This window comes from Eptatretus burgeri, chromosome 4, assembly GCF_056783735.1.
Source record: "Eptatretus burgeri isolate ZD-2024b chromosome 4, Ebu_testis_v1, whole genome shotgun sequence".
In the NCBI taxonomy this organism is placed as follows: domain Eukaryota; kingdom Metazoa; phylum Chordata; class Myxini; order Myxiniformes; family Myxinidae; genus Eptatretus; species Eptatretus burgeri.
Genome location: NC_140964.1, coordinates 141,806,540 through 141,828,638, shown reverse-complemented (window position 1 = coordinate 141,828,638; position 22,099 = coordinate 141,806,540). Strand labels below are relative to the sequence as shown.

Here is a 22,099-nt window from a genome sequence, read left to right as displayed (position 1 = left end):
AATTCATCCCTTGCTTCCTCAGCTCTCCCCACTCTTCAACTTGCAGCTGCATACGAGCATCCACACAGGCACGATGACGTTCCAGGCTTTCATCCACTTTATCAACCCGAATGTTCGTTGCATCAATTTTATCTACCAATTTTTTCCGAATATTTTCCCCCTCCAATGTAATTTCTACCTTTGTTTCCTCCAATCTATCCTCGAATTTACTTTGTATTTCCTCCAATTGAACATCCACACACTCCTGCATCTCAGTTTTCATTTTCTCGATCTTTTCCCCCAATTCATCCCTCATTAAATCAATCCGTGCACCCAACTGTTGCCCCATTACCCCCAATTGATCTGTCATTTCTGCCCTCTGTGTCACGAATAGATTTTCCATTTGTGCCGTCATTTCTGCCATTTGTGCCCCCTGTGCCGTCATTTTTGCCCCCTGAGCTGTAATTGCACTAATTAAACGTTCCAACATTGTCCAGATCGTCATCACGACGGTTTCCGGCGCTGCCGGCCCCGTTACGGGCGATGAAACACGGTCCACGCTCGGAATGGGGGAGGTTCCAACCCTACCCCCGTCTCTCCCTTCTTCCCCCGACTCGCTGCCAGACACGTGGCCTTCCTCCTCAAACATCTGCACATCCGCCATGGTGCAGAAGTCCCGTTTGCCGCCAATTAATTTAAATTTGAAAAATCCCGCCAAAATTTTCCCGCGCTCGCACGCTTTTCTGTAGTAATTTTATATTCCAATTCGTGGCGAGATTTTAATCTTGGTATGTTCTCCCGATACCAAATATAATTTAGAGGGGTTCGAACATCCAACACCCTGACACCAATGTGACGTCCACGGGACTTGAACAGTCCCGCCAACGTAGAATGAGCCGAAACGATGGAGGCGGTTTATTTATTTATAACCCAAACATGGCGGTTCTAATCGCTCTATGGTGTACAGATTTATTACTTTGTGTTCAAGTTATTTAAACACCACTTCAATTGATTCAATTCAAACATGGCGGTTCTAATCGCTCTACCGCAAACGGGACGAGGAAGGTGGCACGAGTCACTTTTCGCTGAGTTGATGATGTTTATTTGTTTTTATTATTGACCAGAAATAACAAGACTCGGCAAGAAGAGGGATCCGGGGCGATTCTACGGGATGGTGTGGGATCGGGCGTGGGGAAAAACACAGACAATTCCAATGAATATACAGATCTCAATCCCTCTAAGGCGCCAAGCACACACACACACACACACACACGTAGCTATTTCTGGTGGTCAGGTTGGACCGTGGTGTGGACGCAACTGTCCCTGGATCGGCGTCGGACGAGCTGGCCTTGCTCTCGTCAGGGGGGCAGGAGAAACCGTGGTGCTGTCGACCTCCTGGTCTTGGCCCAAGTCCGCTCACAGCCGCCAGGGAACCAGTTCTGGCGCCAAGTTGCGAGCAAGAGAGGGAGGCAGGTCCGCCCGCCGTTCGACCCCGTACTCCGAGTCAGCAGAACCCCAGAGCCAACCAAGGTGAGGCACGAGGCTCAGCAAGTTTCCAAGACACGATCAAGAACACGATCGAATCAGCACAACAACAAGGATGCTCCCCGCGCAACAGCCTCCCCACCAAAAAAACACGATCTTTTGGTTGTAATCTTCTTCCTCTTCCTTTTCGACCCCGAACAGAACCTTTTTATCCTCCTGTCCTCGTCACTTCCAATCGAGCCGTTTATTGGCCCACCGCCGTCGCCTTCTGCCAATCGTGATCACGGGGCGGAGCCATCCGCTGCACTGTCCTGTGACGTCACGGCCAGTCCCCAGAGAATACCAAAAGGGGTTTACGCAGACACACTTACCCTATCCCGTGTCCCTATCTAATTACGTGACAATTACTTCGCATATCAGAGGCCTATAGAGGTCCCTTTCAGTGCACAAAATTTTGAAGGTCAAGGTCAAAGGTCAAGGTCACTGTCGCAAATCAGGGGAGTCGACGAAACCCTTATTTTTTGAGTAATTTTGATCGGATCGTCTTCAAATTTCATGGGAATATAGTTCATGGTCTGGCACTCAGCTGATTAATTTTTGGTGGCGATTGGCCTTGACCTTCATGGTTAGCGCCTGAGGTCAAACATATTTGACCCCAAGGTCAAATTTTCAAGTTTTGGAACCATATCGTGTAGTACCTCAAATTGAACACCTCGATGAGTGCTTTCTCGATGTCAAGCTTGAGACATTATGACGTCATTTGGTGACGTTATGAGGCAAAAGCATATTTTTCATGGTTACTCTGTAGAACGATTCTCATCGGAATCTCTCGTCGGTAGATATTCCTCAAGGAGTCGCTCCTGGTGGATAGCAGCTGTTCACCTCAGTGTGACCTTAAAAAGTCACACGTGGTCACCTTTTGGCAAGATACGGGTCACCCTGCGGGTTTTGTTTGTTTGTTTGTGAACAGTATTACGGAAAAACTCCGACGGATTTCGACGAAACTTTATGGGGGGGGGTTAGGTATGGTCCAAGGATCATGCCATTAAATTTTGGACTTGGTCCCCCCCCCCCTCAAAAAAAAAAAATTGTTGAGAAAAAAAAAATTGTTTTTTTTTGAATTTCCATGTTTTAAGTGATTTCCAACCCCCCCCCAAAAAAAATTTGTTACCCCCCCCAAAAAAAGAAACATATTTTTTGCATTTCTACATGTTTTAAGTGATTTCCAACCCCCCCCAAAAAAAAAAAAAATTGTTAAAGAAAAAAAAATTTGCAACTTTTTTTTCAACAAAATTTTGATTTTTTTTGCATTTTTACATGTTTTAAGTGATTTCCAACCCCCCCCCCCCCCAAAAAAAAAAAAGTTGGAGAAAAGAACTACAACTCTCAGCACTGTTGACATCATATTTAATGAATAAGATATAAGGTTCACTTGAGTGACCCAGCAGTATTGGCGGCGGAGGTTTTGCACTCTCCTGAGTGCTCCCCCTCTAGTTCTGGCTGTGAAGGCATAAAGTATAGATCGACATTTTGTGTTCTGTGGCTGATACGTTTTTTGAATTTGGCCAATTACCCACTTTAAATAGTCTTTCAAAGAACGCCGTTTCAAGGTAAATCTTTGTGTTTGTCGTTTATATTTACTTGATGCGTATGTACATTTGCACGGGTGTATGTACTAAAACTCTAACTGCAAAAAAGTTTGCCACTGGTGTATGTCTTATTAGTTATCGGTCGTTGGTTGATATCTCCATTTAGAGGTTTCAGAAAGTGTAATGGAACCCTCCCAGATCTGTGTGTGTGTGTGTGGTGGGGGGGGGGCGGCTGTCCCTCGGTCCGTAACTTGTGAATCCAGTGTCATAAAGAAACATGTGGGGCCTCATTGGACTCTGGGGAATCCCACTTTACCCTCAGCACCCATGGTGTACAGATTTATTACTTTGTGTTCAAGTTATTTAAACACCACTTCAATTGATACCGACTATGTATTCAGGAAAAAAGGACTAACTGCTTACGTAATAAATAGATTGAATGCAGAGTGTTGCTCGGTCGCATCAATCTCACATAGTTGAGAGACGTGTTGAGGGTTTGGTATTACTCAGGGGATTTCGGGTTTACCCTGTGGGCCCATGGTGACATTTATTACTTCATGTTCAGGTTATTTAAACACCACTTCAATTGATACTGACTATGTGTTCAGGAAAAAAGGACTAACTGCTTACGTAATAAATAGATTGAATGCAGAGTGTTGCTCGGTCGCATCAATCTCACATTGTAGAGAGTGTGTTGGGGGTTTGGTATTACTCAGGGGATTTCGGGTTTACCCTGTGGGCCCATGGCGACATTTATTACTTCATGTTCAGGTTATTTAAACACCAATTCAATTGATACCGATGATGTATTGAGGAAAAAGGGCTCACTGCGTACGTAATAAATAGATTGAATGTGGCATGTTACTCGGTCACAAACTCGTCAATACCGTGTTGTATCAAAGCCGGATGTCTTGGTGCCCGGTAATCACTGCCAGCAGTTATTAAGTGACAGTTTGAGTTTCAATTATAAAGTATTTACTTCTGGCTGCCATCAATCTTCCCTGATATTTTCTCAAAGCCCAGCAACTGAATCCCCTCTCCACATTGGCCCTTGGTTTCCATGTTTGCGGTTTTAACCATCATGGAATTTTCCAGGAACCTAACCCCTGCAATATTGGAGGGTTTACTGAACATAGAAAAATAAATAAATAAATAAATGAAAGGATATCAAGGTCACAAATAATGAATCATAGCCATTTTGGTTTCCAACGATGGAACAGCGTGGATCATGGAAGGAGAGTGATTGAAGGAACAAAACATCAGCACAGAGGAGGTTAGAGCTTGATTGGGGGGGGGGGGAATAGGGGGAAGGAGGAGAACCAACTGAATGATGACACAGAGACGAGGGAGAGAAGGGGGGTAAGGAGCTGCGTAAAAGGTTGTGGGGGAGGGGGGTGGGTGGGAGATCCATAACGGTGGTGAGAGAACGGGGGTACCGAAACGTGGGCAAGGTTGTAACACAGTCATTTTTAAAGTCACAAGAAAGTCTCAAATCATTATGATCATCTCAAGTCAAGTCCCAAATAACATTTTCAAAGTGGGGAGGGGAATGAAGGAAAAGGTAAGATGGCAGGGGATTGCATGGGAGGGGGTGAGGGTAGGGATGCAGATGAAGTGGAGGTGTTAAGGTGACATTGAAAAGTTTTTATGAAGGTGCAAGATATTCAGTGGATCTGTCAGTAATGGTCAGGGATGTATGCAAGAAGAAGAGACAAAAGATACCGTGTTTTGAAGAAACATTTTCGACAGTTCCAGCCGAAACCTTCGGTGCTTCCTTTGGTTGAGCCTTGTCTGTTTGAGCCATTTTGCTTCCTTTGCAAATTGTTGGAGAATGAACACGAGGAGGCGGCAGATATGTCTGGGTGCATGGAACACTCATCCCTCCAGCATCTGAGCCCGGTTGAACGACAATTGTAGAAGGAAGAGACATCCGATTTAAGAGGAGGGTTGTTGTCGAAGAGGGCTGCGGAATAAAATAAAAATAAAAATAAATAAATGAGCATGCAGGGGAATACTGTGACGAGCAGGTGAGTTGGAGCCTGCTAGGAAGAACAGCATTCAACAGGAGACTTAGCAGGGAGGGCAGGGAGGCATGGCGGCTGTGGAGCGGGGTGTGCACGAGGGCTTGCGAGCTTGCCGCAGGGCGCGCGAGCAAAGGCTAGCTGCAGGGTGTGCAAATAAAAATATTAAAAATAAAAATAATAACTTTTACCTGTATCCTGAGGGTGCGCAAATCTACACTTCCCATAACCATCAGCTAAAGGAAAAAATAAAAATAAAAAAATAAAAATAATAAAGTCACATTTTCCAGCATGTACATCAAGTTTGCTGAGCAAAGGCTGCATTGTGCCAACTTGTGTGATTGACAATGACTCAATATCAAGATTGATAAAGCACACAATGTAATCACCCTGATAAAGGATTCAAAACCACGTACGCACAAACACAGGAGAACATCATGCAATAAGTATGAAGGAGACTCAAACACAAATTCCCTTGAAACCCAAGCATGAAGAAAGACGGCTGTGCCGCCCAAGTTTTTCATTCTCGTTTATGTACTTTCCCACGAGAGTCCCCCATTTTCCCCAATGACGGCCAAGTTAGTTTCTATATGTCACGGCATTCTGATTACCTTCTGTTAAGGCGAATAACTGTTTGAACAACTCTCAGATTCCTGTCGCCTTACCTCTCAAAACATTGCTACATTAACCTCCAATTACTCGATCCCACTCCATTGCAGAATTCCCCAAAACTTTGATTGGCTTTTTATCTTTTACTCTCCTCTCTTCTGCCAGAGTACATACGATATAAATAATCTTTTCCATTTTCCTTTGACAAATTATTGAGATCACCTGACAGCAATATCTGTGCACAACTGTATACCACAGCAGCTATTACTCAATTTGCTGGTAAGTTATAACATTTTTTTTTGTTTTTTTTAAAGAAGTAGAAGGCACTCACAACCAAAAGCAAACTTGAACTACTCTGCAAATTTGAGCAATAAGCAAGAGCAGACCCAGTGTCTATTGTGGTAAAATCTGGGTCTGAGAATACAAAATAAAATAAAATAATTGAAATTGAAAAAAACAACATGACCCACAGATCAGATTACATTCACCAACCTGTCTCATTAACCTTGTGCAGTGTTCCCATGTGAATAAATAATATGAGAAACATAGCGATTCTGAATTGGGGATTTACCTTTCCACATTACCTCAATTATTTGGGTGTTTGTGTGTTATATCACATCACATCATTATATATAGACAAGGTGTGCTCAAAAAGTATCCAACCTTAATTTTTCATGCGTAAACAAATTAATCTTGGGAGGCGTGGTTTGGTGCACATATGGAGGCGATCCTAATCCGTATGCGTGAATATTTTCCCGCCTGCAGAAGCTGTCAGTCGCCGACAGACGCCGATTAGTGAGGAAGTGTAAGTGAGCGCCGTTGGATTTTCGTTTTTGACAAAATGTCGGAAAAACTTGAACAACGCTACTGCATCAAATTTTGTGTGAAGCTTGGCGATTCCCAAGTGGAAACGATCCGCAAGACTCAAAAGGCCTTCGGGAATGAAGCAATGGGCACCACACAGATAAAAGAGTGGTACAACCGCTTCAAAGATGGTCGCACATCAGTGGAAAGTGAAGCACGTTCTGGTAGGCCCTCAACATCCCGAAATGAGATCGTCATTGACCAAGTGAGGACCGTGCTGATGCAGAATCGTCGAATCACGATCAGAGAACTTGCAGACGAGGCGGGCGTCAGCATTGGATCCGTTCATTCCATTGTGACTGAGGATTTGGGCTTAAGGAGACTCTCAGCAAAGTTCTTGCCAAAGCTGCTAACGATCGAGCAGAAGCAACGCCGTTTGGAGATCGCACAGGACATGCTGGAGACTGTGAACAGTGATCCCAACTTCTTCAACACAGTGATCACTGATGATGAGACCACAGTGATCCGACATGTTGTCAAAAACGAAAATCCGACGGTGCTCACTTACACTTCCTCACTCATCGGCGGTCTATCGGCGACTGACAGCTTCTGCAGGCAGGAAAATATTCACGCATACGGATTAGGATCGCCTACATACGTGCAACAAACCATGCCTCCCGAGCTTCATTTGTTTACGCACGAAAAATTAAGGTTGGATACTTTTTTAACACACCTCGTGTATATATATATATATATATATATATATATATATATATATATATATATATATATATATATATATATATATATATATATATACATATACATACAGTGGGGAGAACAAGTATTTGATACACTGCCAATTTTGCAGGTTTCCCCACTTACAAAGCACGTAGAGGTCTGTAATTTTTATCATAGGTACACTTCAACTGTGAAAGACGGAATCGAAAACAAAAATCCTGAAAATCACATTGAATCATATTTAAATAATTAATTTGCATATTATTGCATGAAATAAGTATTTGATACATCAGAAAAACAGAACTTAACATTTGGAACAGAAACCTTTGTTTGCAATTACAGAGATCAGATGTTTCCTGTAGTTCTTAACCAGGTTTGCACAGACTGCAACAGGGATTTTGGCCCACTCCTCCATGCAGATCTTCTCCAGATCCTTCAGGTTTCGGGGCTGTCGCTGGGCAACACAGACTTTCAGCTCCCTCCAAAGATTTTCTATTGGGTTCAGGTCTGGAGACTGGCGAGGCCACTCCAGGACCTTGAGATGCTTCTTACGGAGCCACTCCTTAGTTGCCCTGGCTGTGTTTCGGGTCGTTGTCATGCTGGAAGACCCAGCCACGCCCCATCTTCAATGCTCTTGTTGAGGCAAGGAGGTTGTTGGCCAAGATCTCGCGATACATGGCCCCATCCATCCTCCCCTCAATACGGGGCAGTCGTCCTGTCCCCTTTGCATAAAAGCATCCCCAAAGAATGATGTTTCCACCTCCATGCTTCACGGTTGGGATGGTGTTCTTGGGGTTGTACTCATCCTCCTTCTTCCTCCAAACATGGCGAGTGGAGTTTAAACCAAAAAGCTCTATTTTGGTCTCATCAGACCACATGACCTTCTCCCATTCCTGCTCGGGATCATCCAGATGGTCATTGGCAAACTTCAGACGGGCCTGGACATGAGCTGGCTTGAGCAGAGGGACCTTGCGTGCGCTGCAGGATTTTAATCCATGACGGCGTAGTGTGTTACTTATGGTTTTCTTTGATACTGTGGTCCCAGCTCTCTTCAGGTCATTGACCAGGTCCTGCCGTGTAGTTCTGGGCTGATCCCTCACCTTTCTCATGATCATTGAGGCTCCACGAGGTGAGATCTTGCATGGAGCCCCAGACCGAGGGAGATTGACTGTTATCTTGAACTTCTTCCATTTTCTAATAATTGCACCAACAATTGTTGCCTTCTCACCAAGCTGCTTGCCTATTGTCCTGTAGCCCATCCCAGCCTTGTGCAAGTCCACAATTTTGTCCCTGATGCCCTTTGACAGCTCTCTGGTCTTGCCCATTGTGGAGAGGTTGGAGTCTGATTGAGTGTGGACAGCTGTCTTTTATGCCGATAACGAGTTCAAACAGGTGCAGTTAATACAGGTAATGAGTGGAGAATGGGAGGGCTTCTTAAAGACAAAACTAACAGGTTAGTGAGAGCCGGAATTCTTACTGGTTGGTAGGTGATCAAATACTTATTTCATGCAATAAAATGCAAATTAATTATTTTAAAATCATACAATGTGATTTTCAGGATTTTTGTTTTCGATTCCGTCTTTCACAGTTGAAGTGTACCTATGATAAAAAAAATTACAGACCTCTACGTGCTTTGTAAGTGGGAAAACCTGCAAAATCAGCAGTGTATCAAATACTTGTTCTCCCCACTGTATATATATCTTCTTCTTTCGGCTGCTCCCATTAGGGGTCGCCACAGCGGATCATCCATATGATCGGCATAGTGATTTGGCACGTTTTACACCGGATGCCCTTCCTGACGCAACCCTGGTCGCCTCTTCTGACACAGGGATCATATATATATATATATATATATATATATATATACATATATATATATATACATATATACATATATATATATATATATACATATATACATATATACATATATATATATATACATATATATATATATATATATATACATATACATATACATATATATATACATATACATATATATATATATATATATATATATATATATATAAATATACAAATATATATATATATATATACATATACACATATACATATACACATATATATACATATATATATATATATACATATAAATATATATATATATATATATACATATACATATATATATATATATATATATATATTGTTTTGGATTCTCGCCCGTTTGGCGTGCGGGCGTCCGCCTTTAGCAAAATTGCGGCTGAGCGTGCCCACCGAACGAGCAATCTCGTCGCAGCTTTTCGGATCAACGCCGAAACCCAGCTACGGGTGTTGTTAACCACACCATAAACCAGCCAAGTCTTCTGTCCACGTGCTACAGGGTCGATCGCCGAATTGTCGATGTACCTAATTATTCGCGCAGACAGAAATGCCGGGGATTTACACCTCAATGGAGCCTGCTTTAAGCAGCTCGTTCCGTTTGCGATTGCTGAGCGGTTTTATATCGCCAAGCCCCGTCAGACCAGATGTACGTTTTATCGGCTATTAATCAGCCAGCTATTTTTGCCGAACGCAATTATGGTAGTCAATGGCAGGAAAGGACGCAACGAGCAGGTGACATTTCAACAATGGGGACATTTATTTTCACACATATGCAATGAATGGGGGCGATGGGACATGAAACGAGCAAAAACCTCCAGCCGATATCTATTTATTATGTACATGCACTTACAACAATTCAACTTACGGACAAGGCGCCACAGACTTCCATGCAAAACCCCCAGAAAAGAAAGATAGAACTGGGATCGTAAGCCCTTAATGTTCCTCGGAGCTGGGATGACCGAAGGAACTCCGCGAGGCCGGGCAGGTTACCTTTGTCGCTGTTGAGGCGACTCGATGGGTCTTTTGGTCGGCGAGCCTCCGTATGTCTCTGTTGTCAAAGCGGCAGCTGTTGTAATGGTGGCTTGGTTGGTCCAGGGCTGAGCAGCGCGCCAGATTTTCCACGGCCGTCTCCCAACTCTGACTCTCGTCTCCCGACCCGAACTCCACCAACTCTGCACTCGAATGGACTCACCAACTCGACTCCACTCACCTACTCTTCTCTCGGCGTTCCAACGCGGCCCTTTTATCGGGTCCGGGGCGTCCACCCCTCCCTTCTCGGCGTGCGGGGGAAAAAATCCTAGGAGTGATGGAGTTGTTTTTCTTCGGAACATACTTTTTGTAACCGTCACTTTTGTTTACCCGTTCTGAGGGACCCGCCCCAACCGTCAATCCTGTTTTCGTCCCAGAATTTCGGGGCAGGAGTTGTTGAGTTGTTCTTTTTGGTTGTAAACTTTGTGGCATTGTGGTGGAGGTGGTGTGGTTGTGGAGTTTATTAGCATTTTGGTGGAGGTGGCATGGTTGTGGAGATGTTGGCAGTTGTGGAGAAGGTGGTGAGGAGATGATTGTTTAAAATAAAGATAGAAAAGAATAACACTACCTCAAGATTCACAGCCCGGCACACGAATAATTCCCGTAAAACATTGGTGGGGAAATCTAACCTGGACACACACTTATCGAAATAACTGATCTTCGGAGAACCTGAATGGTGTTCTGCGAATTTCCACAACCGTAACAATATATATTTTTGGATTTACCTTTCTACATTACCTCAGTTATTTGGTGTTATATCACATCAATATATATATATATATAAATATATATATATAAATATATATATATATATATAAATATATATATATATATATATATATATATATATATATATATATATATATATATATATATATATATATATATATATATATATATATATATATATATATATATATATATATATATAAATATATATATATATATATATATATATATATATATATATATGACTCGTTCAAAGGTTTTGCTTTATTTTTACGATTTTCTACATTGTAGAATAATAGTGAAGACCTCAAAACTATTAAATAACACAAATGTAATTATGTAGTAATCAAAAGTGTTAAACAAATCAAAATATATCTTAGATTCGTCAAAGTAGCCACCCTTTGCCTTGATGACAGCTTTGCACACTCTTGACATTCTCTCAACCAGCTTCATGAGGTCATCACCTGGAATACTTTTCCATGAACAGTTGTGCCTTGTTAAAAGTTAATTTGTGGAATTTCTTTCCTTCTTAATGCGTTTGAGCCAATCAGTTGTGTTGTAACAAGGTTGGTATGCAGTAAATTGCCCTATTTGGAAAGAAGGCCATTATTTTGTCTGTACTGTAGTAGTCCATATCATGGCAAGAACAACTCAATGAAGCAAAGAGAAACGACAGTCAGTTATTACTTTAACACATGAAGGTCAGTCAGAAAAATTTCAACAACTTTGAAAGTTTCTTCAAGTGCCGTCGCAAAAACCATCAAGCACTCTGATGAAACTGCCTCTCATGAGGACCGCCACGGGAAAGGAAGACCCAGAGTTACCTTTCCTACAGAAGATAGGTTTATTAGAGTTACCAGCCTCAGAAATCACCAGTTAACTGCACCTCAGATTGCAGCCCAAGTAAATGTTTAACAGAGTTCAAGTAACAGACACATCTCAACATCAACTGTTCAGAAGAGACTGTGTGAATCAGGCCTTCATGGTCGAATTGCTGCAAAGAAACCACTACTAAAGGAAACCAATAAGAAGGCGACTTGCTTGGGCCAAGAAACACGAGCAATGGACATTAGACCGGTGGAAATCTGTCCTTTGGTCTGAAGAGTCCCAATTTGAGATTTTTTGATCCCAACCGCCGTGTCTTTGTGAGACGCAGAGAAGGTGAACGGATGATCTCTGCGTGTGTGGTTCCTACCGTGAAGCATGGAGGAGGAGGTGTGATGGTGTGGGGATGCTTTGCTGGTGACACTGTCAGCGATTTATTAAGAATTAAAGGCACACTTAACCAGCATGGCCACCACAGCATTCTGCAGTGATACGCCATCCCATCTGGTTTGCTTTTAGTGAGACCATCATTTCATTTTCAACAGGACAATGACCAAAAACACACCTCCAGGTTGTGTCAGGGCTATTTGACCAAGAAGGAGAGTGATGGAGTGCTGCATCAGATGATCTGGCCTCCAGAATCACCCGACCTAAACCCAATTGAGATGGTTTGGGATGAGTTGGACCACAGGGTGAAGGAAAGGCAGCGAAGAAGTGCTCAGGATATGTGGGAACTCCTGCAAGACTGTTGGAAAAGCATTCCAGGTGACTCTCTCATGAAGCTGGTTGAGAGAATGCCAAGAGTGCGCAAAGTTGTCATCAAGGCAAAGGGTGGCTACTTTGAAGAACCTACACTATATTTTTATTTGTTTTACATGTTTTTGGTTATACGTAATTTCATAGTTTTGATGACTTCACTATTATTCTACAATGTAGAAAATAGAAAATAAAAAAAACCGCTTCAATGGGTAGGTGTGTCCAAACTTTTGACTGGTGCAGTATATATAAATAAAATCATGCAATGGAATGCATGAATCGATGCAGAACCATGTGATTTTCCATTAAATCCTCTCGCCAGTAACGTTTGATTGGTGATGTTGCATTGACGGGTTGACTGACTGCCTGGACGCAATTAAGGTTGTTGATCTACTGCTGTGGATCAGTGACGGAGGTTGTGGATCCGCCATTTTGAGAGGTTCAAGGCTGAAACGATCGAAACCGAGGAAGAACGGTGCCCAGCTGATGATCCATGCAGTCGGGAAAACGCAAGCGCGTGTGTGCGTATGCATGTGTACTAGAATTGTTCGGAACAGAAATGAGATGTGTGTGCGTCACCGTGCATGCAGCAAGCCTCTGCATGCACATATGCGTATGTGTGTCATTATTTCCATTTGCGGGCTTCAGAAGGTGGTATATATTTTTGTCAGGTCCTCAATGGAAGAAATGAACTCAATTTCCACTCAGGACAGGTCAGGTCAGGTCAGGTATGGCAGCATGCAAGGGAGGAGCGCGTCGCTGCGTTCACTTTCCTTCGGTACTCCAAGGGCTTCAGCCTCACCATCCCCCAGGCAGATGCCGAACCCATCCCCATCCCCTTGAGGTGCTGATCAACCTGCTGTAACCACGAGGCACATGGTCGGCCCATTGGCCTCCTCCACTCATGAGGCTCCCTCGCTGAGAGAATCTGGTGAGCGGAATCAGTGTCAGAAAAATGAGCCATATGTCCACACAGCCACAGCCGATGTTCATGGACTACTGTGTGCAGGTAACAAATCTCATTTTCGTCTGTCACAGCAACCGCTCGTTGGACGCAGTCCGACCAGCAACAGCCAAGACTTCTCCCTCATATCAAAGGAATTAAGTCTCCGTCTCAGATCCCTGGTCAGAGTCCAAGTCTCACATCCGTAGAGCAAGACTGGAAGCACCAAGGAACTGAAGACTTGGACTTTAGTCCTCCTGCACAGGTACTGGCAGCGCCACACCCGACGATCCAGTGAATCAATGACTCCCCAGGCCTGACCCAGACGTCTGCTGACCTCTGGCTCACAGCCAGAGACATGAACATCACTGCCAAGGAAAGTGAATCTCTCCGTGACCTCAACATTCTTGCAACAAAGAGATAAGGACAAGATGTCAGTGAAAGCCTGGATCTTAATTTTGACACAGGAAACCCGTTATCCCAGCGGCTTTGACTCCTCATTCAGCACCTCAAGGGCCTCCAAAACGATATCCAGAATCTCCGCAAAGAAGACTGCATCATCTGCGAAAACAAGGTCAGAGATCTTGACATTCCCAAACGTTGCACTTCAGCTTGATCTCCTCAACATCCTCCACAGAATCCAGACCAAACAAGCGCTGAAAAGTGTGAGGGCCCTTACAGATTCCTCGCACATCGGCCTACTTGTCCAACCTGAGCACGAAGACAGTTTTACGCCTCGGCTCCATTCACAGCTCAGCTCTGCGATTAAGCCTGGCCCTGCGACTCTGGTCAATGTTATCCAGTGTCCCTTGAGACACAAATTTCTTCTTCGCCCTTCAGTGAGTTCCAAGACATCCACCGGCAACATCAAGGTTGGTGGTTATAAAGGCACTCTACAACTCTTCAGGATTCCCCAAAACACCCAGTCCAGAGAGTCCCCAAAGTCCAGTCCCCAAATTAAAGCACCGTTTTAATTATTATCAATCATCGACCAAATTATGATGAAAAATCCATTCCCACAAATTCATGGATCGGGTCACAAGCAACGGAGAAAGGGTCACATTACAAATATCAAGTTCATTGCTTTTGCGTGATTTCCAAACCATTTTGTAGTAAAGTGAAAGAAACAATTTTTTTTTTTAAATTAAACATAATGCTTTTTTTTTTAAAATAAGGCCCGGTTTCTGACCGTATTTTTAAAGGATACCACTCCCTCCACCACCAAACACCCCGCCCCCCCCCCATCACCCCACACCCACAATATCCACCATCATTCCAGACCCTCACCTCCACCATCCCCCCCACAACACACCCACTATCCCACTTCACAATATCGACCATCATTCCAGACCCCCACCTCCACCATCCCCCCACAACACACCCACTATCCCACCCCCCCTCCCACTCACAATATCCACCACCACCCCACCTCGACCATCACCCCCACAATCCCCATCCACCGGGGTGGGACATCAACACCTCATGGGCATGACGGTGGGACAAAGCATTCTTCGCCAATTTTGCCCGTAACGTCCGAGTGTGCCCATTTTGTCCGCAATGTCCGAGTGTGCTCGGCAGTGCCCGCGCTGTCAGGGGGGCGATTTGTGCTTGAGTAATATATAAACCGATTCAACAATAAATAACAAAATCCCTCCGTTACAAACCGCTACTTGAAGGGGGAGGGGGGGGAAAAATCAAACCTGACCAATCGGTCGTGGCCATATGACCAGCCGTTTCATCTTCACACTTTGTCTGAATCGCACGAACGAGGTTCAAAACGGTTCGGCTCCACAATTCCGACGGAGGCGTTTCCATCACTAATTTTGTCTCCAATGGTTTCTTCAAAATCCCACTGATCGGTTTAAACATTCTTCGAACCTTCAGAGTCGCGAATGACGGCAACCAGTATCAAAATCCAAGCTCGACACGGACCCTTTCTCCATGTAAAGGCGTCGCTCACATCAACACGTCTTCAGGGTGTGACGTCACTGGAGAAATCAACAAATCGACTCTTTAGGGCTTTTGTTGTTTATTTTTGACACTTTGTGATTGCATCAAAAAAAAAAAATCACTTGTGTGATTTACACGAAGATGACGATTATTGGCACGCAAGACGTCGCGAACGTGTATTTAGCGACCGCCCCGACCCGTTTGACATTTATATGACAAGATACCCTGACCTATAACACGTACTAAGGAATAACGAGAATATTAATAAGAATCTTTGATCCCCCAGGAGTCATTTCCACAACGTTACAAATAATTTATTTATAAACTATATTGAACAGACAATTATCCCACGGTATTCAACACGTGATATCTGTGCCGATGTAAAGGTGTGTTTTGATGCAGGTACCGCAGGTGTGGCCAGTGTGACGACTCCTTGGCTTTTTTCACAAGATCTTGGCTATCCGTTGTTCACCTTGGAGTCTTGGTTTTCTATTATCATCGCTTTTGCGAAACCTTGTGAATTCTTGGCTTTTTTCATTGGCTCACCTTGGCAATTATGAAAATGAGGAGTGGTCACACTGGGTACGGCTGAACGAGTCGTAAGTCCGTGCTGCTGGTGCAGTCGTACTCGTATGGTGCGAACATTTATTACTTCGTGTTCAGGTCATTGAGACACCGATTCAATTGATACCGACAGTGACCCCGGGGTGGGGAGGGGGGGGAATGTCACCTGCATACATAATAGATAGATTGAACGCGGCGTGTTGCTCGGTCCATAATTGGTCAATTTTGAGTCGTATAGAGACGTGTGGGAGCCCGGTTTATCCTGTGGACCCGGCTGGTCTTACCCAAATCGAGGGATTCTTAACAGTTATAGCGAACGCAGTGAGCTTCATACTTAACGCGTGCACGTGAGAGAATAGGAAACAACAACACAATACCCCTGGCTATTTGGAATCAGTGTCGTTAGCTATGACCTTTTACTTCCGGTTGTTGTTAAACGCTGTGCGGTGTATAAACACGATTGGGTTATATTTCTATCTTGTGAATATTACTTAACGCATGCACTTGAGAGAATAGGAAACAACAAAAACAACACAATACCCTGCCAATTGTGAATCCGTGCCGTTGGCTATGACCCTTTTGCTTCCGTTTTTGTCATGGGGAATGATGCATGCCGGGAGATCATGACCGGAAGTGTTTATTTATTTATTTATTCAATAATTTTTTTCCACAAAGTTAATTTTATACTTCTGAAAGTGATCTTTTTCATGACAGGAAGTGTTTCTTTTGTATTTAACATTACCGGGAGTGATTATGAAACTCTTTCCGGAAGTTATATTTTCTTTTATTCTTGACCAGAAGTGATTGTTTATTTATTCAATTATTTTTTTTCCAAAGTTAATTTTAATAAAGATATCTCCCGCATCATCAAAAAATATTTTTTAATCGTGATTTACATTATTTGTTCGCTGATCCCGAATCCAGGCCGAAGTAACCGGAAATTGCATCAACATCATCAGCTGTGCGGCGCTTACATGTACCACGGTATAGTTGGCAAGTATACAGTTGTGAACACGTTATAAGTAAAGTCAGAAGCGAATTTAAGAAGAATTCTACGTTCGCTGCTAGGCTTTGCCTATTCCATATTACACAATTTATATTTACAGACTTGTGGTGCAGTAATTAAACAAAAACGAACTTCGACAAAACAAATCATTCAACGATACAAGGTGTTGTGCCTCTTGTGCTTCTGTGTCTTCCTGAAGCCATTTTGTCCATCGCTTTGCCGCCATCCTGCTTTCGCACACCTATTCTCATCTCTAATCTGATTGGTTGGCTGGCATAGCAACGGCTCCTGAGTATTTCCTCATCCTTAAGGAGATCCTTAGCTGAACAAATCCAAAGGGTTGTTGATGCAACAGTCCTCAAGGAAATCCTTCCTGAAGGAATCACAGTGAACCTTCAGGATGAGGGAATTTTATGCAATCGGGGACGAAGGTTATTAACATTCCCACCTGGACTCCTGGCTCATGACGGTGAGGAACACAGGTCAAAATCCCAATCCATCATATTTGTTCGTCCATGTCTATTAATGTGCGTACAATTGAAGTACATGTACACCGATGTGCAATCAAGTGATTGATGCATGATACCTGCACTACATGAATGTCAAAAACAAGAACTCCTTGCCTGTGCATTGCTGGCGGGAAGGTTGACCTCCAAAGGAGCGCTCATCTGCCCTTCCAGTCCATCTCCATCACCGGGAAAGATACCGCTCTCACTGAGTGCAGTCAGGAGGAGGTCTTGTCCAGGATCCATCTGAAATGTTCAACAAAATTAGCCACTGCACAAACAAACAAATCGGAGCTTTAATCCAACACGGAACAAATGGATCAAGTTTGAAACGGGTGAATCGGCAAGGAGAAAATTAGGGGTCGGGGTCTGGCCGAGTCCACTCGCAAGGCCCCGACACGGCGGCTAGCCCAGGCCGCCGTGTCCACTCACAAGGCCCTGACACGGCTAGCTGAGGTCACTCGCAAGGCCCCGACACGGCTCGCCCAGAATGCCGAGCCCACTCACAAGGCCTTGACATGGCTCGCCCAGAATGCCGAGTCCACTCGCAAGGTCCCGACACGGCGGCTAGCCCAGGCCGCCGTGTCCACTCACAACGCCCTGACACGGCTAGCCGAGGTCACTCGCAAGGCCCCGACACGGCTCGCCCAGAATGCCGAGTCCACTCATAAGGCCCCGACACGGCGACTAGCCCAGGTCGCCGAGGTCGGGGTCCGGCAGTGTCCACTCGCAAGGCCCTGACACGACTAGCCAAGACCGAGTCCACTCACAAGGCCTCGACACGACTTGTCAAGACTGAGTCCACTCGCAAGGCCCTGACACGACTAGCCAAGACCGAGTCCACTCACAAGGCCTCGACACGACTTGTCAAGACAGAATCCACTCACAAGGCCCCGACACGACTAGCCAAGACCGAGTCCACTCACAAGGCCCCGACACGACTAGCCAAGACCGAGTCCACTCACAAGGCCTCGACACGACTTGTCAAGACAGAGTCCACTCACAAGGCCTCGACACGACTTGTCAAGACTGAGTCCACTCACAAGGCCCCGACACGACTAGCCAAGACCGAGTCCACTCACAAGGCCTCGACACGACTTGTCAAGACTGAGTCCACTCACAAGGCCCCGACAGGACTAGCCAAGACCGAGTCCACTCACAAGGCCTCGACACGACTTGTCAAGACAGTCCACTCGCAAGGCCCTGACACGACTAACCAAGACCGAGTCCACTCACAAGGCCTCGACACGACTTGTCAAGACAGAGTCCACTCACAAGGCCCCGACACGACTAGCCAAGACCGAGTCCACTCACAAGGCCCCGACACGACTAGCGAAGACCGAGTCCACTCACAAGGCCTCGACACGACTTGTCAAGACTGAGTCCACTCACAAGGCCCCGACACGACTAGCCAAGACCGAGTCCACTCACAAGGCCTCGACACGACTTGTCAAGACTGAGTCCACTCACAAGGCCCCGACAGGACTAGCCAAGACCGAGTCCACTCACAAGGCCTCGACACGACTTGTCAAGACAGTCCACTCGCAAGGCCCTGACACGACTAACCAAGACCGAGTCCACTCACAAGGCCTCGACACGACTTGTCAAGACAGAGTCCACTCACAAGGCCCCGACACGACTAGCCAAGACCGAGTCCACTCACAAGGCCCCGACACGACTAGCGAAGACCGAGTCCACTCACAAGGCCTCGACACGACTTGTCAAGACAGAGTCCACTCACAAGGCCCCGACAAGACTAGCCAAGACCGAGTCCACTCGCAAGGCCCCGACACGACAAGCCAAGACCGAGTCCACTCACAAGGCCCCGACACGACTTGTCAAGACCGAGTCCACTCAAAAGGCCCCGACACGGCAAGCCCAGAATGCCGACTCCACTCATAAGGCCCCGACACGGCGACAGGCCCAGGTCGCCGAGGTCGGGGTCCGGCAGTGTCCACTCGCAAGGTCCTGACACGACTAGCCAAGACAGAGTCCACTCACAAGGCCCCGACACGACTAGCCAAGATCGAGTCCACTCACAAGGCCTCGACACGACTAGCCAAGATCGAGTCCACTCACAAGGCCTCGACACGACTAGCCAAGACCGAGTCCACTCACAAGGCCCCGACACGACGAGCCAAGACCGAGTCCACTCGCAAGGCCCCAACACGGCGACTAGCCCAGGCCGCCGAGGTCGGGGTCCGGCCGAGTCCACTCACAAGGCCCTGACACAGTCGTGGTTTTGCCGTGATCTAACAGTCATCGTTAATCCGGTCCGGTCAGAATTACGAGCACAGAATAAAGTTTAAAAAAAAAAAAAGTAAAATGAAATCTCGAAGTGAAACAAATTCAATACAATGAAGAAAGAAAATGACAAAACCCCCCAAAACGTGCAAACACAAACTCGTCATTAACAAAACGATAAAACGGATTAAAAAGAGAATAAACGGACAAAGACAAAAAAAAAAAATGAAACAAGACAAAAGACATTTGGGGAAACCGAGTATCTCAGTAAGTGATGAGACGGACATAAAAGTACAATAAGGGAGATAAGATGAGACCGTGCGTGATTGCGCTAGGACGAAGCCAGGTGCTGTAAAACAGCGAAGGCCATCACCGCGCGGAAGCAGCAACCGGAAGTGACGAACCGGAAATGATTTCCCCGTTTGTGTCTTCATGACGTTTATCTAGCATCACGAGGGATGGGGAAAATCAAAAAAAAAAACACAACTGGAAAACAATGAGGATGGTTTATACAACCGCAAATAGTGTCGATGTTTATTATAAGTATTTGTCGACGTCTGCACTTCCGTTTCTCCAAGAAGGCCTTAACAATGTATCGAGGTATTGACACATTACGTGATATCCGAGAGAAGACGATGCAAGTACATCGAATCCGGACAGTGTACACGTGTGTATAACTTTTATTGTCCTTCATCTGATGATGAAATGACACACAATTGGCGGAATAGGAAAAAAAAAAACACCTCATGTTGGGCTGAGGTGAGTTTTGGCGGGAACGGGAGAGCAAACAAGGTTGGACGTGTGGCAGGCGCTGGAGGAAAGAGTGTGCAATGCGCCCTTCGCACAGCAGGCACTCACACTTGGACTCACGTTTACACGACATTGAGGGCTGTGTGAAGAACTTTATTAAATCGTTTTGAATCCTTGATATTGTCCACCGCTTAACACTGAGGGCCTTGTCATCCTGCCGTTCATCTCGGAAAACCGATTCCAAGAATCCCGTGTCACGCACCATGGACATGGTGCGATCAAGCGACGGCCGGCCTGTCCTGAATGACGCAAACTACAATCTGAAAGTAGAGCGTCAACAACCGCCAAAACAAGGGGCTTCAGGAGCGCAGCCACAAAGGATTGTGCGAATGGCGATGGTGCAATTGTGCGGAACAAGTTTATTTCACTTGGCAGCCGATTAACAACAACGAGAGGATCAACAAACACCGACGAGAGGACCAACAAACACCGACGGGAGGACCAACAAACACCGACGGGAGGATCAAAAAAACACCGACGACAGGACCAAAAAAACACCGACGACAAGACCAACAAACACTGACGAGACGACCAACAAACACCGACGGGAGGACCAACAAACACCGACGGGAGGACCAACAAACACCTACGGGAGGACCAACAAACACCTACGGGAGGACCAACAAACACCTACGGGAGGACCAACAAACACCGACGAGAGGACCAACAAACACCGACGGGAAGACCAACAAACACCTACGGGAGGACCAACAAACACCGACGGGAGGACCAACAAACACCGACGGGAGGACCAAAAAAACACCGACGACAGGACCAAAAAAACACCGACGATAAGACCAACAAACACTGACGAGAGGACCAACAAACACCGACGGGAGGACCAACAAACACCTACGGGAGGACCAACAAACACCTACGGGAGGACCAACAAACACCTACGGGAGGACCAACAAACACCGACAGAAGGACCAACAAATACCGACGAGAGGACCAAAAAAACACCGACGAGAGGACCAACAAACACCCACGGGAAGAACAACAAACATCCACGGGAAGACCAACAAACACCGACGGGAGGACCAACAAACACCGACGGGAGGACCAACAAACACCGACGGGAGGACCAACAAACACCGACGAGAGGACCAACAAACACCGACGGGAGGACCAACAAACACCCACGGGAGGACCAAAAAAACACCGACGGGAGGACCAACAAACACCGACAAGAGGTCCAACAAACACCGACAAGAGGACCAAAAAAACACCGACGACAAGACCAACAAACACCGACGAGAGGACCAACAAACCGACGGGAAGACCAACAAACCGACGGGAGGACCAACAAACACCTACGGGAGGACCAACAAACACCTACGGGAGGACCAACAAACACCGACAGAAGGACCAACAAACACCGACGAGAGGACCAAAAAAACACCGACGGGAGGACCAACAAACACCGACGAGAGGACCAACAAACACCCACGGGAAGACCAACAAACACCTCCGGGAAGACCAACAAACACCTACGGGAGGACCAACAAACACCGACGGGAGGACCAACAAACACCGACGGGAGGACCAACAAACACCGACAAGAGGTCCAACAAACACCGACAAGAGGACCAAAAAAACACCGACGACAAGACCAACAAACACCGACGAGAGGACCAACAAACCGACGGGAAGACCAACAA

At 45.6% G+C, this 22,099-nt stretch overlaps 1 protein-coding gene across 5 annotated transcripts in view; it reads right to left on the bottom strand.

The window, feature by feature from the left end:
* The window catches only part of SBNO1 (strawberry notch homolog 1), a 141,310-nt gene that overhangs the window by 97,347 nt on the left and 21,864 nt on the right, over positions 1 to 22,099 (bottom strand). For 2 of the 5 annotated variants that reach the window (XM_085880216.1, XM_085880214.1), the window contains 3 exons: positions 17,502 to 17,630; positions 5,266 to 5,310; positions 4,776 to 5,016 (listed from right to left, as the gene is read on the bottom strand). In XM_085880216.1, coding sequence (XP_085736342.1) covers positions 4,776 to 5,016; positions 5,266 to 5,310; positions 17,502 to 17,630 — 415 coding nt within the window. Of the gene's footprint in view, positions 1 to 4,775; positions 5,017 to 5,265; positions 5,311 to 17,501; positions 17,631 to 19,945; positions 20,078 to 22,099 lie in introns of those variants that run through there. The other 3 variants (XM_085880211.1, XM_085880213.1, XM_085880212.1) reach the window with 3 other exon arrangements.